Genomic DNA, 19,065 nt, shown 5'->3' on the forward strand with positions numbered 1-19,065 from the left:
TGTGACTCCAGAACCTGCAGTAGCTTAAAATTAGCTCTGCTTCCTGTAGAAATATCCAGAGATGGAAGGGAAAATCAGCCTCCCGCCCTCCCTAACAGTGCCCGCTCGGACGGGAGCGGCGACAACCGGGAGATCACAGACCCTGCCAGGAGCAGCGGTGTCTCCGGGGCACACAGACGGGACACACCGAGCGGCATTCCCGGGTGGGCAATGCCCGCTCCAGCCCCTCCCGGAGCCCCGGACACCCGCGGCCCACGGGGCACCGCTCACCAGCCGCCCGAACGGCCCCGACACGCGGGAACGCCAGCGCGCATGCGCGGGGGCACCGCGCTCCCGCTTCACGCCAGGGTGGGGCGGGGCGGGGCCAGGCCGTGAGGGGCGGGGCCGATGGGCGGGGCCGGGAGCGAGCGCTTTCCCGGTTCGGGTCCGGAGCGTGTCCCGAGCGATCCGGGCCGTGCCCGGTGCCGGTGGGTCCCGGTGCCGGTGTCCCCATGCAGCGGGAGGTGGGCACGCTGCCGCTGGCCCCCGCCCTGCGCGCACGCCTCGCCGCCGCCGGCTTCCAGACGGCGCAGGAGCTGCTGGACACCGGGCCCTGCGGCCTGAGCAAAGGTACCGGCGGCTTTCGGCCCCGCGGGGCCTCCCCGGGATCTTCCGGGCCCTCTTCCTTCTCCGTTCCGGCCCCAGTGAGGCCTCTGGGAAATGGGCACAGTGAATAATAATAATAATAAAAAAATAGAGGATTCTGGTAAAAGATCAGCTGACACTGATGGATGGAAATGGGATGCAGGAAAGCAGAGGGATTCTGTTAGGCTCATCTCTCTTTCCCCAGCTTTCCTCTTCTTTTTACTAGGTGATTTAAACAAAATAATTCTATTTGAAGTTAGAAAATTGCCTTTTTCCAGGAGCGTGTAGTGATTCCTCCCTGGGAGGGTGGGCAGGCCCTGGCACAGGGTGCCCCGAGCAGCTGTGGCTGCCCCTGGATCCCTGGCAGTGCCCAAGGCCAGGCTGGATGAAGTTTTGAGCAGCCTGGGACAGTGGAATGTGTCCCTGTCCATGGCAGGATGGAACTGGGTTGTCTTTACAGCCCCTTCCAACCCAAACCTGTCTGGGTTTTTGATTTTCTGGTTTTATTATCCATTACAATAACAGTTTGAAAATCGCATCGTTACTTCCAGGGCTGTGTGCATGTTGTCCTGAGAGGATGAACATGGAACATTTTGTGGAATCAGTCAGTGCTTGTAAAATAAAAGTGGTGTTTTGTGCTTTTGGCTTCTCTAGAAATTGGAATCTCCAGGGAAGAGGCGCTGGAAGCGCTGCAGGTGGTGAGGCAGGAATGCCACGGGGACACAGCAAGGACGGCTGGGGGATCAGGTGCCACCAGGAAATGCACAGCCCTGGAGCTCCTGGAAGAAGAGCAAACCCAGGGCTTCATCATCACCTTCTGTTCAGCACTGGACAACATCCTGGGAGGTGGAGTGCAGCTGACAAAAATCACCGAGATCTGCGGAGCACCCGGCGTTGGCAAAACCCAGCTGTGGTATTTCACTGTCCCGTGCCTTGTGTGCAACCAGGAGTCACTTCTTGTTCAACTCAGTCATGAAACGAGCCAATTTTCCTTGTTGTCTCACTGCAATCTCTGATTCTTCTCCAGCATTATAAATACAATAATGGTTATACTGCTCCCTGTGTATTCCTCAGCAGGAATATCACTCCAGGAGTGAGCAGGGGCAGCTCTGGGATGCAGATATTGATCTCTATTTCCGTTTCCCGTATCAGATCTCTGTTTCTGTTTCCCAGGGACAGCTCTGGGATGCAGATGTTCATCTCTGTTTGTGTTTCCCCTCTCAGCATGCAGCTGGCAGTGGATGTCCAGATCCCCGAGTGCTTTGGGGGCGTTGCTGGAGAAGCTGTGTTCATTGACACCGAGGGCAGTTTTATGGTGGACAGGGTGGTGGACATTGCAGCTGCCTGTGTGCAGCACTGCCACCTCATTGCTGAGGCTCAGCAAGAAGAGGGTAGGTTGCCAAGTTGTTTCTTTTCTGGAGGAGGCAAGGGTGGAGTGAAACAAGTGGCTCATAGGCTGCAGTGTTGCTTTTGGAGTGTTTGCTGACAGCTTTTTATTGCCACCTCTGTGGATCAAACCCTGAACTGCATCTGTGTCTGGAGCACACTGGGCTGGGCTACTTCAAAAAGAATTATTTTTCTACAGGGTGATTTTGTGAACAATTTGATCCTGGAGGTTTTAGACCGCGTTAGATTTTGATATTTGATCTTCCTTCTTTCCTCTTTTTCCTCCATTTTTTAGCACCTTAGTGATCATATTTGCAGCACCTTATTGGTCATATTTGCACCTGTTGAGCAAAACTGAGTGTTTTGTTTCAAAACACAGGAACAGGTAGGGAAAGAAAAGAGGAACAGCAGAATTTTGTGAGGCAATGTTGCTGCTGAAGGCCCTTAGAGTAAAACCATAGCTGGAATTCAGCTCCTCCATAAAGTCAATATAGCCAGGCTGCTTTTAATAGGTTTTATTCTCTAAGTCATCAGTCTCCTGGGGATAAGGACACAACTTTTGTGTTACTCATGGAGAATTTATGCACCAAACTTCTGTTTGAACTGAGCTAAAGAGACAGTGTATTAAATGAAGTACTGCCTGTATATTAAACAAGGGATGATTAATAGTCCCTGATGTCCTCTGGTGGCGTTCTGGCTTGAAAATGATTTACTGGAGAAGTTCTTGCTTCAGAAATAAATTTTTCATTGTTGGAGGCCTCCCTTGGAGGCTCCAGTGTGTCTGTGTGCAAGTGCTGGGATAGCATCTGCTCCCCACCTTGCTGACTTTCGAGCCAGATGGAAAATATGTTTCCACACTCCTTACCTTGCCCGTTCTGTTTCTGGGGGCTTTGCTGTTGCTATGTGTGGAGGGCAGGCTTTGGTGGGATGGTGAAAGTAACAATATGCTCGTACAGACTCCTGACTCATTTACTCGTCTGTTTGTTTTGTTCTCAGATCATGGGAAGGCTTTGGAGACTTTCTCTGTGGAAAATATCCTCTCTCACATCTACTGCTTCCGTTGTCGTGACTACACAGAGCTGCTGGCCCAGGTCTACCTCCTGCCAGAATTCCTGGCAGAGCATTCCAAGGTGAGGCTTGTCAGGAGGTGTCACTCATCTTCACACTCAGGAGTTTTTGTCTGCTGTAGTAACAGGAGTAAACACCTTGGTACCTCGTCAGCTTGGCAGTGAAACATTGGCTGATGGCAGAGTACAAATGTAAAGCCTTCTGCTTGTTTTGCCTTTTCGTTCCCATCCCAGTTTCTCTCAAGAGTAATTTGCTTTTGCCATCCTCCTGAATTTCCACTCTGAGCTGAGGACACTGGGTCTGTGCTGCCACATGTTCCATTTCTGGGAGCACTGAGCTGTGAATCAGCACAGAACTGCTCTGCACAGGAGCCTGCCAGCCAGGGGGCTGTGTGCTGACCATGAGGGGGGCATCAGAAAGCCTTGGTGCCTCTTTTTTTGCCCTGAAAGATCACTGAGGATCAGAAATATCCTGCACCATCCAAGTGACTCCTCTTTTTAGTGCATCTTCTGTTGCTACAAGCAACCAGAGCCTGCAGCTTGACTCTTGGGTGGACTGCAGCCAGAAAGTTTCTTAGTACCTAATGTCTTAGAGAAATGCTATTGTAAGGCAGATTTTCACCACCTCCCCTCCAGATTTCTGGGTTCTACACTGCAGATCACTCCCTGTCAGGATGTGGGAAATATGACTGTGCCTTGTTCCATCAGAGCACAAATCAGTGCTGGATTAGAATGTCTTTTGCACATATTCCAAAATTTTTCATTGATGGGAGCTGTGGTGTTCTGGAATACACAGATGGGAGCCTGACTTGTGCTCAGTGTAGTCTGGTATTCCCCTTTCCCTGCCAGGTACTAACGGTGCCCTGTTGTGTTTGCTCTTGTGGAAAGTACATGGCTTCATTAGCACAGTTCCACTGGGCTGCAGCTCCCTGGAACCATCTGTGCTGATTATCTGGCCTTGGCCTGCAGCCTGAAGTGCTGAAGGTTGCAGGAGAACCACAAGACCTTCTGCTGATTCCTTGGATGGGCTAGAAGTGATTTGGCAGATTGCTCATTGCAGTCCAGCTCTCATTATTGAAATTAGTCTGATCCCTCTGGAGCCCAGTCTGGGACCACGGGAAGCCTCCAGATTTCAGGGTTTTTAGGAGAGAGAAAAAGTTGTAGAGGTTTAGAGATGAGAAAGATGTAGAGTTAGAGGTCCAAATGTGCCATTTGGAAATATGAATTAGTTTGAGATCTTGTTAATAATATAAGACTGTTAGCAAATATTCTTGTGATAAAAAAAACCTACTTATTTAAGGTCTGCTAGAGCCAAGCTGGCATGGACAAGGCAGGTGTTACCAAGATTTCTTTACACTTTACATACTTTAGGTTTTCCTGTCTGCTCTCTGGAAGAAATTTAACTAAATTGCATCCTACCTGAACATAATTGTGATAGCCAAGTTATATAACCATCTATACATTCCTGTCTAGCATGAGTCATGTTTATGCTGTTAAACTCATTGTTCTTAAAGAAATGATACATGAGGAGAATGAACAGACTCATGGAAAAGAATTTGTAGGAAAGAGGGAAAATGAGAATAAGATTGATGTCTTCTTTTAATCCCAACTATTTAATCTTCTTTTGCAAATTAAGGGTTTTTTTCAATTGGAGGCCCAGGACCATTTCACAGTGATGTCTGTGCAGGCTTGTATGTTCCAGTCATAAAGAGGCTTCCCAGTAAGGAGTTAAATCAGTAATGCAGAAAATCAGGATTTTTGTGTTGTTTCCACTTTGTTATCTTGTGCAGTAATGCAGGAACTTGTAGACACCAAGGATTTGAGTGACATCTGAATATGCAGGCACTGTTAGACCATCCATCTCCCTCCTGTATTTCATACTTGGGTCATCAAAACAGCCACAACAAATGAAGTTAGAATAAATCAAAATCCCAGACTAATGTTTGTACAGTGTCTTGAGGGTGATGAGCCAGCAGCTGCAGCGTGCTCTGACTTCAGCTAATGATTGCTACAAAAGAAATAATTCAGCAAAGCAAACATCTTGAGGCAAGATAGATCCTCAGCTCCAGTGCAGTGTGCCTGGAATATCTTCAGGCATCTGTTAAACTGTGTGTTTCCAAGGCAGATCACTGATAACAGCTGAGTTATCTCAGCAGTGCCTCCAGAGAGCCTGAATTCTGATTCTTATTTGGATTTAATTTTTGAGGCAGAGGGTGAATTAATTGCTGTTTGTGGAGAGCTGACTGAAGAACAGTTCTGCTGTTCAATGATTATTTTCTCCAGCTTCTCCTCTGCAAGGCTTCAAGCCCAGCTTTGCCAGTCGTGTTCACCTAAGGATGAAACAAAACATTCCAGTGCACTTAAAAACAACTCTTGCTGTTTGTTGTCATTTTTTGTAGGATGGAAATGACAGTTTTTGATCTTTTCTGCTGCCTTTAGGTCCGGCTGGTGGTGATCGATGGAATTGCCTTTCCCTTCCGCCACGACTTTGAGGACCTGGCGCTGCGCACGCGGCTGCTGAACGGGCTGGCCCAGCAGCTCATCATCACAGCCAACGAGCACAGGGCAGCTGTGAGTGCAGGCAGCCCTCCTGCCCAAAAGATAAAGCTTTTTATTACAAAGAGTTGAGGAAATGTGTCTCTAAATAGCCAAATAAAACTGCAGTAACGCCCTCTGCAGTAACGCCCTCTGCAGTAACGCCCTCTGCACTCACTCTTGCCAGTTTAGTTGGTGAATATAGAGGGATCACAAAGGCAAAACACCTAAAAGGTGGGAAATTCCCAGACTTGCCAAAGTAAGTGAAATTTGCATCAATTGCATCCTTAATTAAGTGTTAGCGCAGCATTTCTAATGCCATCATCTCCAGTGATTTGGTTGGACAAGAAATGCTCCTCTGGTGACTTTACCTACAAAAATACCTGGGACCATTCAGTAGTTCCAACACAACTTTCCACTCTCTGTTTAAAAATAAACATTAGCATTCCTAGGGAGGAAAACCACTTTATCTGCTGGATTGGCATCCATGGAAACCCAGAGGCTCCTTGCTGGGCATTGTTTTACGTCACCGACGGTCTGGAGGCTGCAGAGCCACAGCCAGCAGATGGCACTGGGAAGCTGCAGCTGTTCCAGAAGTTGTTTTGGAAGTCTGACAGCTCAGAGGAGCATTGTTCAGGAATTGGAGCTTCCCCAGCCCTCAAAATGGTGCTTGTGTCTCTAACGGTGTCCAGGTGACTTGTGACCTTGTCACCCACAGCTCTCTGGTGCAGTTGGCTTTTGTTCCAAGCTGCTAAAAATAAAACTCCTCTTGTGCTTCCTCTGGGAGCTGTGGGAGGGGAAGAGCCCAGCATTCCCAAAGTGTCCTGACATGAGCTGTGGAGCTCCTTCCTGCTGCTCTGGGCACCAGGGAGATGATGTTCCAAGGTCTGCACAGCCTCAGGTTTCCTGAGGGCTTTCCCCCACAGTTTGGTACCTGGTGACCTTGAACAGCAGCTGCTGTCATTGGACAATGCTTTCCTTTGGTCAAGGATAAAATCTATAAATCATTTCTTCTGAACCAGGCAGCACTTTAGTACAAATATAATAAATGAATTCACTCTTGCTAAAGGAGTCAGAGCTTCAGGAAGGGTTTTGCTTGGATTTGCCCTCTTGTTGGTGGTGTCTGAGTTAGTTCCATGAGCTGTGAGCAGGCTAAATCCAGTCTGCATGCCAGGGATTGCTTGTCAGGCAGCTCTGGATGCTCTAATATGGAAGGAAGTCAGATCCTAAAGCTGGACTCGGAGTCAGGATGCCCAGCCCTTCTCCAGCAGGGGGATGAGGAGCCTTTTTGGGGCTGTTGCCATGCACTTGTGATGAGTTACTTCTCTAAAATGTGCAATATCTGTGCTGGGCTCTCAGCTGTGTGATGTTTCAGGCTGTGCTCAGTGGAACTCTTTGCTCTCACACACTTTCCTGAACTACTCCAGCAAGAATCCTCTGAGCATGTCAAACAATGGAACTCTCTAGGGTCTTAGATGGGTACAATTTTTCATTTTTAATGAACTTTGTCATTAATATTCCTGGCTCTTCTCTGTCTCAGCCACCCCCTCCTCTGCCAGGGATGTAACCTAGACTGTCTGTGAGCCTCCCACCCGTGATTGGGGCTGCGAAAACACTCCCCCGCTCTGTCTGTTCACTTCCATTCTGCTTTGTCTTGTACCCACTTGTGCATTTTTAGACTACAAGGCACAGGAATTCAGTTAATCACCAGATAATGCACACTGGGAGCAGCAGCACCAAGTTCATTTACCCAGGGACTGAGCTGGCTCCTCATGGAAGGCCAGTGCGAGTCAGCTGCAGCTAAACATAGATGCAAACAGCATTTAGGACAAATGCTGTGGGATAAATAAGTTGTGTGGAGCTTGTCTCCCTTGGGGAGGGAGAAACTGAGATTTCTTTAAAGTCTTGAATGAAAGAAATCTCCCATTCAAACCAAAAATACATTTTGCAGGGTACTCTTAATTTGTTTTGAAAAGATGAGGCACCCTTACAGTTTCTCCTTATTACAGTTGCCGAGAGTTTTGCCTGACTAACTGCAAAAGCTTTTTTGAAAATTCCCTCTCTTCCCTCCCACCAGTGAGCTGATTTCCAGGAGATTTTTTTTTTTTTTTTTTTTTTTTTTTTTTTTTTTTTTTTTTTTTTTTTTTTTTTTGCTTCTGTTTCCTCTTTCAGGTAGTTCTGACAAACCAAATGACAACAAGGATTGGACAAAGCCAGTCCACATTGGTACCTGCTTTAGGTAAGTGTTGAGCTTTCAGTTGAAAATTGATGTATGAGTTCCTTTCCTTTGTCTTTATGTACAAAGAGAAATCATCCAAAAATGTACCTGGGAGCTGTAAAGCTCTAGCAGGGATGTGGTGAGGAGAAGGTTAAATCACTCAAAAAAGAACTCAGCTTAATGGTTGCATACCCCAAACTAAGCTGCAATTCCCTAAATTCCTTGAGATCCATTCAGTGCCTCTCCCAAACAGTTTAAATTGTTTATTTGCCCATTACCCTTGAACATGTCCCATTAATTATTTGCAAAGGCATTTCATATTTGCTGTATCACTGGAATTCTCTGCAGCTATGATGTACAGGGAGGTTCTGTGGGGGATCCTCAGGCACAGCCTGCCCTGAGCCAGGTTAAAGATTTTTTTTTGCAGGCTGCTCAATTTTGCCCTGTAATGAGCAGATACCTCATCCATGCCTTTCTGCTGCAGTCACAGGGGAAAATAAAACAGTTCTGAAGTGGAGATTTCTACAAATTAAGGAAAGGTTCAGCATTTCAATCTTATTTCAGGCTGTAGCATTGCATTATTTTATGATTCACTTAAAGGGCACAAATTCTTCATTTTCTGTGAGCCAAGTAATGATTCCCTTGCTCTGGAGAGGAGAGGGAAGGGGACAGTACAAAGGCAAAGATGTTCCCAGAGTCTGTACAGGCACCAAACCACTTGGCAGAGATAGAGGGTAAAATGAACAAACACAGCCCATCTCCTGCAGGAATGTGCAGAATGTGGAATCTGGAGCTGTGCAGGCAGACCCAGCTCCCAGGATCTGACCCTTTTTGTCAGTTTTGCCTCTTGCTCTCTGATGGATTATTTTTGGCAGCCTTTCTGGCTACAAACTCAATTAAAGCTAATAGAGTCTGTCTTTTTTCACTGGCCAGCATTGTTTGGGAGCTGTTGTGTTTATTGAGTCATGGGGACAGTAAAGAATGTGAAGACATTCAGGGGAGTTTATAATTCCCAGCTATCCTGCCTTGCCTTGTGCATATTTTCTTTCACAAACAATTAATTTGACATGACCTCCTGTGGAGCTGCCTGTGCCTCTCCCCAGCCTGTGTGACCACAGCATTGTTAAACTCAGCAGTGTGAACTCTTCCAAAAATGCAGCTTGGTACCAGTTGGGAGAATGTTTAACCAAGTGGTTTTGATGCCCTGCTCTGGAAAGATGGTGTTTCAAAAGTCTCATCATGAAAGCTAAAGAACCTCCCACTCCTCCATGGTTTGGTGTAGCCAGAACTTGAGGGAGGGGTCAGCAGCAAACCCCCAAGTAAAATCACTAAATTGGGTTTTTCCTCCCATTGATTGGTAAGCCTAAGAAACAGCTTTTCCATGAAAGCATTAATCTCTAAACTCTTATTCAGCTCCTGAGCAGAAGGGAAGATCTTAATTATGAGGAAAAAAAAAAAAAGTAAGAAAAAGCACAGATGCTGCAAGGTATTAAGTCAGGAGCTTTATGAAGGGGACAGCTTTCTTTCCCACTTGTGATAGCTAAGCTGGGTGTTCCTAGACATTTCTACTAAATATATTTAGAAAGGAGGTCAAATATTAATCTACAGGCAGTTCAACTCAGAAATATCTCATTTTACAGTAGCATTTTTCACACATATTCAGTGCAGTTGGAAATCTGCTGGTGTGGAATTTGTAGCCATTGTAAAATGTGTTTTGATCTCTGCCTCAGAGCCATCTCTGAGAGCCAAAATCTTTAATCTCAACTCAGATATAGTGGAGCAAGCTCTGGCAAGATGCCTAAAGGGTCTAGGCCTTCATTACAGTGGGATCATTTTATTTCTTTCTTCTCTGTGCTGTAATAAATGCCAGAGCACAGGGGGCACGAGGGGCTGGGGGTGTGGGGCAGACCAGGGAGGGGAGGACAGCAAAGAGCAGGTGGACAGGGGAGACTTGGCTGGTTTAAAATGCAATCCATCTTTGGAGTGCTGACAGGGATAAACAGGAAAAAGCACCCAATAAAATGTCTGCATGTTGACTTGTGGTCAGGTGTGAGCTGAAACATCGGGGCTGAGCCCCTGGAGCAGGATGAAAATCTAAATTTCCTTCTCTCTTTCCACCACACCTCCCTGCTTGCTTTTGGTTATTTTGCATTTTGCTGTCAGAAGCAGAAAACTGCTTCAGGGGCCCTTAATGCTTTAATAATGGTTGACTTTCTCCCAAAGCTGCCATCCCAAAGGGACTGATGTTTGCTCATAATTATGCCTGAGAGACAGAATATCACAGTTCTGAAGTAGGATTTAGACCTCCTCACCAGACTTCTTCAGTAGTAATTAGACAAATCTCTTCTTCAAGCTGCCTCTGTTTTCAAGCCTTGTCTAGCACCTGTCCTTTATTTGGCATCCATTAATTTTTTCCTATATTTTCTATATTTCTATATTTTCAAATTTTTCATATTTTCTGAAATATGGAAGTATTGCATCAAGATTTCTGTAAAACACACAGACCACAGAGGTTACTCCTTTTTTTAGGTCTGTTTGTTGTGAATTCCTTGCAAGTATGAAAAAGATGTGATGCATCACTGCAAGAAAGGCAGATTTTGTTTTAATCATGGGGTGGTTTTGAAGATTAATTTCATTTCAGCTTGCTGATGTTGGTGTTGTGAGAGATAATGATCTGTCATTTTGTGTTCCTCAGGAGAAAGCTGGGGACACGCTGCCACCGTCCGCTTGATCTTCCACTGGGACAACACTCAGAGGTGAGGGAAAATGGGAGGAAAATCTGCATAAATACAAGAATGGCACAGGAGAATGTTTCAAACTGGCCATGGGGGCCAAGCTGAGGTTTGAATTTGGCTCCTGGCCTTGCTGTGCTCCCAAGGCTCAGGAATTGTCTCAGTGAGGGTTGAACTGTCAGGCTCCTTCTCCTCCTCTTGGTGAGTTCTTCCTGACAAGATGCCATGGTTTATAAAAGTGTAACATCCTCATGGCTCAGACACAAGGATTTCTTTTACTATTTGCATTTTGCAAGATAGTTTTGTTTTTTTTTAATGAAACTCTTCTCATTTTAATGTGAATTTTTGCCCTAGACTCAGTGCAAGTATAGATCTGCTGGGTTACAAGGTGATTTTTATGCCTCACTCTGAAGAGGTGCAATTTCAACAGCCTCATTATAAAGAACCTCCCACTCCTCCATGGTTGGTTGTAGCCACTATAATTTCTTTGAGAATAATTTTATTTTGCTTCAGTGTTTCCATCCCCAGTCAGTCCAAAGCCAGAGATGCCAAAGAAGGCTTTAAAGCCCCCTGGCCTGTGACCCTCAGGACAGGCTGCTGACCCTGAGCTTCAGGGGTTGAACCTTCCAAAAACCAGTGTGAAATTCTGTTTGTTGCAGTGAGACCTCCCCTGTTTCCTGGTTCTTTTTCCCCTCTTTATATTGCAAGGTCATTTCTCTTTTGTGGTCACTTAAATTTGTCCTCTATGCAGTATCACCATGCAGCAGCTTGAGATTAAGGAGCTGTGCTGCAATTCCCTAATCTTGTGCAAACAGTGAGCAAAAGTGGTGCTAGAATGTTGTTGTGCAGTGTTTTGCTTGTTGAATTTGAAAGAAAAATGCAGTGACACTTTCTTGGGGAGTTTTGTTTTTAAATTCTAAGTTTGAAGGCAATGCAGGATGATTACAGCAGGCTGTTTAATTTGGAATTAAATCAACATCACTGATTAGTTAACAGTCTTTTTAGGACAAGTTGCATCAACATAATGATTACAGAGTGAACAAAAGTTAATTTTATATATGAAAAGAACTTTTTTTTTCTTCTGCAACAGAGCTGGGAAGGCTGCAGATAAAAGTTCCAGAAAACAAGCCAAGGAGAGACAAACCTGGCTTATTTACTGATGTAAATCTGCAGTTAATGTACAGTGGGGCCTGCAGAAACAGCAATTCTGGATACAATTGTAAAAGCAGAAATAGCTCAACACTGTCTTATTTTTGCACAGGCTGATGCTCCATTGTGATTTTGTTGGTTTTACTTCAGGTTATTGAGGCACAAAGATCATTTGAGGATCCATTGCCTTTTTAAAAATAATTTTTAAATGTGCTTTGGCCACTTTGATACCTGTCTCCTCCTTTCTCTCTACTCTTGAAAATGTCAGAGCTTAATTCTAAGAGTTCTCTTTGCTGGGAGGAAAGATCCTGTTGAGTCAGAGGCTCCAGCTGAGCTCTTGTGAAAGCCTGGCTTCTGCAGCTCCACATTTGGGCAATTTTGTCAAGTATAAGCCAGCATTTGAGTGTTCTGAGGAATTCCCTGTGTAGCTAACATGAAGTGGCAGCGTTCCTCAGGCTGTAATTACGTGCTCTCTAATAGAAAGGCACCTCAGGGAGGAAAAAACCCCCCGAAAATAATTAACAGGATTTTTGGCAGGGTGTCTTGCTACAGAGAGCAGAACACTTTCTGGATTGGCTTATGTAAGTGTGAGTTTTGGGGAGGTGGGCACGGTGCAGCCCTGACAAGGGTTGAAAACTCCTTTCCTTTTGAGCTGCTGTGCAATTTTCTCTCTATATTATGCAAGCATTTGCTGTAGAACACAAATCAAGGTGTATTGCTTAGAGTTTAAATGCAGCAAATCAGGGAAGTGTCAGAGGAGAAATAAAAGGGAAACTATTTTCTCAAGGTTGTGCTGTGTGTCAGTGGCAAGGGCAGGCTTAGAAATAGAACATCTCCAGCCTCTGGGTTATATTGACAGGCTTGGGAAATCTCTGCAAAAAGCCTCCCTAGAAGTGCTGGAATTCTTGAAGAATTCTTGAAGGTCTCTCACATCCTTGAGAGGGCAAAGAACAAGTGATTAATGGAGTAGGGAAGAGGTGTGCTCAAAACCTTTTTTGTTTGCATTTTAAGAAAGTGACATTTGGAATTAATTCATGATGAATATTGTTCCAAAAATGTCATCAAATACTGTGATGAAACAAGGCTAATTAATCATTCACTCTTTTTAGTAGGTCTAGATTGTGTTTGAGCTGACAGGTCATGTAAGGATGGGAATCCACAGTTTGAATGACCTATATGAAAATACATCCCTAAGAATTCCACTGGTACTGTGGGAAAACTTGGGTCTGGTCACTGGGCTATTTGGAATTTTTATTATTGTATTAATTAATGATAATTACCTGGGGTTTGTTTTCCCAGGTTGGCCACGTTGTACAAGTCACCAAGCCAGAAGGAGTCCACCATAGCCTATGAGATCACAGTGAGTGTCCCTGGGGGAGGGACATTCCCAGCTGGAATGTCACCTGCAAAGGAATTTCACACAAATCTCACAGTGGCCTTTGCTTTCTGAGTGTTGCTTTCCAGCTGCCTTCTGAAGGGAAGTGGTTATACTGGGGTAGCTCCAGATTTTGGGGTAATTTGCTCTTTTTCTCTTTGGAAAAGTGACCCAGCATTTTGTCTACTCAAAGTTAAAATACTTTTGATTTCCAGACCAAAGTTTCAGGCAGCCTGTCCCCATCTGTTCTGCTGCTGGTACTGTTTATTTTATCTGCCCCTGGAGTTAACTTTTGCCCTAAGTGCAGGTACCAAGAACAATCTGAGCTTCATTTTGGGACACCTGAATCATTGTCTCCCTGCTCAGGTAGGGAGTGGTTTCTCAGGTGGCTTTTTGCCTCTGTTCCAGCTGAGTTCACCTTTTTAGGATGAGGATGACCAGAATTAAACCTGATATTCCAGAGCCTCTCCAGTGCTTTGTTCCATGGGTATTTCTCCATCTCTGCTTTCTGTGTGGTGTAACCCACGTTGTGTTTATCCTACACTGACCCTACACCCAGCCAATATAGGGATTTTTCTCTTCTGTCCCTATCATAGAAGGAGCTTCCAGCTTATGGCTGGAGTCCTTCTTCATCCCCAGTTAAATCCTGTGATTATTTCCTATTGTGGAGTGCTTAGATACATATTAATGAGAAGAGATGCTGTCTAAGCTGTATTTAGGTTTAAAAAGACAACACCACTCAGTTCTTACCTCCTCAAATGTCACATCCATAGGTACAATTCCATCACTGTTTGCTGCATGTCCTCATGGAAACACGTTGCCATAGCATTTTCTGCAGATTTTAATGCTGCCATCAGATGAGATCCTCAAACTTTCAAACAGAAATCAGGGTTTTCCCCCTCACCCATTAATGTATTCACCAAATACTGCAAATATAAACTTTTATAAAGACTGGAAGGGGAAGTGGGACTGCATGCCAAGGTTGTTTGGATCATGTGATGTGAGTCCTTTTTTCTCCAGCTGACAAACAGATGGATTTTATCTCAGACAGTTTAATTGCCTTTTTCTTTCATTTTTATAAGCACCATAAAACAGCTATGCTCTCTTCTGTGTGAATGCACACTATCTTGAAATAGACTTGAGAGTGAATCCTGATCAAAGATTAGTTAATATTTAAGATTATCCCTGTGGTTTTTTCCCTTAATCCTGATGAACTGCTTCAGCAGATGATTTCTTTTAGTAAAAAATTGTATTATCTCCGTTTCTTTAATGAAATCCAGGTCTGATAACAGTTTGCTGTTATCATTTCTCATTCCATAGTTAAACTGAAAGATGTCAATACATGTCCAGTGTTTCCAGGTCAGATTTGTCTATAACCAGCAAACAAAAAGATATAAAAAAATAATAATTCCTTAGGATTGTGCAGATGAGGTGCATTGGTACCATTGGCAAAGTGGCTGCTGATGAAATGTGTAAATTCATGAGTGAGCTCTGGGCTTTTTTTATCCTGTCCTTCCCAGCACACTGGAGTCAGTCACCACTCTGAGGGGGCTGTGGAACTCCTCTCCCATGAAATCCCTCCTTCCACAGGCTGATAAGGATTCATTCTTAAATGCACAGTATAGAAATGGAAATTGATTTATGCACAAGGGAGTAAGTAGCTGGGCTGATTCACCTGAATTTCCCAGGAATGTGACCTGATTATTTCGTAGTGAAAGACAGAGACCCAGGATCTAAATTCCAAGTAAGAGTTGTGTTTCCCTGAGCTCTGGAGGGTCTGCCAGGCCAGCACTGGGAGCAGTGCTCAGGTAATAAACACATCTGCCCTTGCCAGTCTTGCTGCAGAGGGTGTAAATCCAGAGGATATTGAGGAACAATTCCAGATGAAAGACTGAGCTTTGTCCTTGGTTCCAGCAGCCACATCCTCACCATCTGAAAGCCACTACCAAACCTCACAAATGTACACAAAATTCTTGTATTTTCAAGGTGCCTGCCTGTAGCCAAGTGCAAAACATCCATCCTGGGCAGGCTGCTTTATGTTCTGGCCTTTCTAACCCTTGGAATGCTTTCACTGGGAGTCAGCATTCTGGATTAAGTGGATACTTGGCTGCAGATCCACCTTTGTGCCTCAGGGAAATGGCAGAGATTAGATGTAGTGAAACATTAAACTTGAAGATTCCCCATTATGCTCTTTAGAATAACACTTGAGTTGCTTATAAATAGCAGAGGGGTTGCACAGATCCTGCCCTTGTAGCAGCTCTTGCTGTTTGTTCCTTTAAAAAGCCCGGGTTGGGTGAGGTGAGGCATTCAGAAATAGAAATGCAGGGATGGGAGACTTAAACAAGACATTTTGTTGGGATTTGGGATTGGTCTTGGTGTGGGACATGCTGGCATTTGGCAAGAGTCACCTCTGATGGTAATTCTGCCTGCATTCCTCCTGCACCAACCCAAAATGTCAGCATGCCTGAAATGCTCTGGTCCCCACATTGTCTCTACCTGAGCATTTTGGATCAGCAGAGCAATTTTGTGTTCTGGTTAATGCCTTTTCCTCTCTAAGGCTGCACTGAGAGTCTTCACTGAGCTGTCAGCAGTGCCCTCTGCACAGCATTTGTCTGGAGATGGGAATTCAGAGTTGCAGGCTTCACACAACACACCATCTCCATCTGCACCCATGGCATGTTTAGCTAACTGACTTGGAGATCTTTCATATTTTAAAATGGTTAAAAATTAAATTGTGAGCTACAGTAACAGAAAATACAAGTGGTACCAGGCCAGATAGATCACTTCAAGCACTCTCCTGAGTAGCAGCCTGTAGTTTTCACTTCTACATTTAGTTTTTGGCAGTCAAAGGTTTTCATCCCATTGTGTCCCATAAATTACTATGCTGGAACAGTCTTTGCAGTCTAGAGACAGATTCAGCTCTGCTGTTCTCTTACAATGTCTCATTGATGTTTTCAGTTCATTAAGTAGGTACATGGAACAAAAATATCCTAGGTTGTAGAAATTCACAGTTTTGTTTCTGAAAATGACTGAGGCAATTAATCCAGTCATCTCCTTGCTTCTGTGGGAGCTGATGGATTTGTCTTTTGATTTATTTAAATAGGCAACATAAGTTAATTTACAGAGAAGCAGTTTTTCATAGCCATAGGGGTGATAAACAGTAAAATGGAAGTGATAGCCTGGTTGGTGAAAATAAAATATCTTTAAAAAACAAAATGAGCAGACATGAGTTGGCACATGTGTTGTAAAGTTTGCAGCGCTGAGCTTAACCTGGTCTATAAACATTCTGTGGCTGCTCATCCTGAATAAATGGCAGCATGATCCTTATTCTGATCTTCTGGGAACTGCTTACTCATGCTTTCTATCCCTACAAGCCTTAGGACATGATTTCCCTTTCATCTTCCAGCCCCATGGCTTCCGAGATGTGCAGCCTCCAGCTGGCCCTGCCAGCACAGCAGGGACTGAGCCCAACCCTCGGAAACGGCCCCGGACCGAGGAGGAGAAGCAGCAGTGACCCCAAAGTGACACCAAAGTGACCCCAAATGATCCCAAAGTGACCCCAAAGTGATCCCAAAGTGACCCCAAAGTGATCCCACAGTGGGGTCAGGTTAAAACCCTGCAGGAGAGCAGTGCCAGGGTGGACGTGCAGCCGAAGGCAGCCTGAGAGATTCCCAACTTCAGTTCCTGCTTGGGACTTGATTTTAATATTAAGACTGCAACGTGCACATTTTTGTGGCACAAAATTCCTTTGTGTATGGCATAATTGTACTTTTATAATAAAAATTATGTTTTCTATAAGAAATGGCTTCAGCTTTGGGGCTGGGGCTTTTTTTGTTTGGGTTTTTTTTTGGTGGGGAAGGTGGATGTGGGGGCCACAACTGCATCTTTTCACTCTGGGTAAAAAGACAAAGAAATGAGAGCCTCTAGCACAGCACACTTAGTGACAGGCATGTGGATCAGTCATCTGGCTTTGTGTGTACCTGAATTTTAAGGAGGTTGGATGCAGCACTGTGCTCTCCACAGGCTCAGAGCAGGGCACAGGCAGTGGATGCTGGAAGGGAAATGCAGCTTTCAGTGCTACACCAGAGTGGGGCTTCAGCCCTCACCTGCTGCAAAGTCCTTGGTCAAGGACAGTGAAAGCTCTGCTTTGAACTTCTCCTTTATCCTGTGGTGCCAACAACAGAGATGAAAGGCTGCATCTGAAGGACAAAGGATTTAATCCAGCACAATAATTTTATGTTCCTGTCTCAGTAAGAGGGAATATTTTACCGTGACTCAGGCTTGAACCAAACTGCTGCACAGCCATGGCTTCCACGTTCTTCATTTCATTTCTTGCTGTGATCAGGATCTCTTTTGTTCATGGCTGTAATAAAGGGGAAACCCAGACTTAGGCACCAGCAATATCAGCAGCTCCAGAGTCTAAACCCAGAGAATGAATCCACACTGAAAGCACAGCAGCTTTTTGTCCTCTTTTTTATTAAGAGAAAACAAATCAAGGAGATTATTAGAGGAGAAGAAAGGTGCTGCACTGCAAAATAGTAATTACTTCAATTATGGGAAGTGTTTGTACACATGCACAGAGATGACCCCTTTTGGCAGAGCACTCGGTAACGTTAGAGCTGAGGAAACTCAGCCAGCAGCTAAATGGAGAATTCAAGTTGTGGGAGTCACTATGTTAAATTTTTTATTTAGTATACACTAAACTGACTTTCCCTTGAAATTAAATTCAGTGCTGAATCTGAGTCATCTCCCTATTCAAAAAAAAAAAAAAAAGGAAAAAAAAAGCAGTGGTTTTTGCATCATTATAGGGTTTAGATAAAAATTACATAATAAAATATTAAAGGGAAAAGTATTGAGTTGCCATGCAGCAAACTGGGCTGTGTCAAAATTTAAAAACTGTGAGTCAGGGAGAAGCTGTGAAGCAAGCAGGATGACATAGGGGAAGGGAGGCAGCGGGATCTGTGACTCAGACAAACATTTCAATGCAGGAGACACAGGCAAACAAAAGGATCCTGGCGCTTGTGATGTCAGCAAGCAAACGCTCCCGTTTGGGAATAAAGCCTTCCTACGTCTGGCAGGGCAGGAGGAGGGGGGAGCTGGCACCCAGCTCTTGCCGACGTAGGCATGAGGAAAACCATCCATTAGGAATGTTGGAGCAATATTTTCAGGAGCTCTCCTGGATCCTGGTGATAGCTGCTATCCGAGGGGTTTGGTAATTATGGAAAAATCCATTTCTCTCAGTGCATTGTGCTGGGATTTAACACCCTCCACACGTCCTTCTGTGAGTGAGCACAGGAACAGTGTGGCTCCCATATACTATTAATTTCAGCTGACTGGTGGTTTTAATTTTGTTTGTAGTAGAGTAGCATCCAGAAGCCCCAGCTGAGATGCTGATCCTGTTATAACAAGATAAATGGTCTTGGCTGAGTAAATGTTAGAGCTTCCAGTGTTATGGGCATCGTTATTCAAATAAAAAAGATGCACAGTTACTGGTTAACAGTGGGAGTTACAAAATGTCCAGAGGAAACATTGGAGGCTCTCTGTGCTGAGATTTTTTAATTTTTCACTCTTTTTTTCCTATTGAAGCTATTATAAAAATCAGCTCTGCAGACCAGAACTGAGAGAAGAATCTGTTGGCGGAGACAAAATTAGATTAAATGAGCCAGATTTCGTTCTCATCTGCTGGAGACAAGGAAGCTGTTCCAGCCTCAGAATTGCAGAGAAAGAAAAAAATTGACCGTTGCCTCTCCAGTAAATCTTCCATGGCAAGTTGATTTTTTCCCATATGTGCCTGGAATCCTCATGCATGTCACAGCATCAGTGCCCAACAGTGAGGGGCAGAAGAGAATTTTATTACTGCACAAAAAGTGAGATTCTAAGTAGCCAACCTCATGGCACTGCATCAAAAAGAAAATGGGTTGTTTGATTTGCTGCTTAAGTCCCAGTTTGCTGAAAGCCAAGGGCTTTAACTGTCATGCT

General features: G+C 44.6%; 1 protein-coding gene across 3 annotated transcripts; it reads left to right on the plus strand.

The window, feature by feature from the left end:
• The first annotated feature begins 438 nt into the window (after positions 1-438).
• On the plus strand, positions 439-18,752 carry RAD51C (RAD51 paralog C). Of its 3 annotated transcripts, XM_058037804.1 has the most exons (10): positions 439-609; positions 1,279-1,537; positions 1,849-2,015; positions 3,007-3,140; positions 5,517-5,648; positions 7,785-7,851; positions 10,526-10,586; positions 13,011-13,071; positions 16,493-16,618; positions 16,652-16,849. In XM_058037804.1, exons 1-9 carry the CDS (start codon positions 492-494, stop codon positions 16,598-16,600), a joined length of 1,107 nt encoding a protein of 368 aa, XP_057893787.1. In that variant the 5' UTR covers positions 439-491; the 3' UTR covers positions 16,601-16,618; positions 16,652-16,849. The 3 variants fall into 3 exon arrangements, with proteins under 3 accessions (XP_057893787.1, XP_057893788.1, XP_057893786.1); XM_058037805.1 differs by lacking the exons at positions 16,493-16,618; positions 16,652-16,849 and adding an exon at positions 18,673-18,752; XM_058037803.1 differs by having other exon boundaries at positions 16,493-16,849.
• The last annotated feature ends 313 nt before the right edge of the window (positions 18,753-19,065 follow it).

This window comes from Melospiza georgiana, chromosome 19, assembly GCF_028018845.1.
Source record: "Melospiza georgiana isolate bMelGeo1 chromosome 19, bMelGeo1.pri, whole genome shotgun sequence".
NCBI classification, from domain to species: domain Eukaryota; kingdom Metazoa; phylum Chordata; class Aves; order Passeriformes; family Passerellidae; genus Melospiza; species Melospiza georgiana.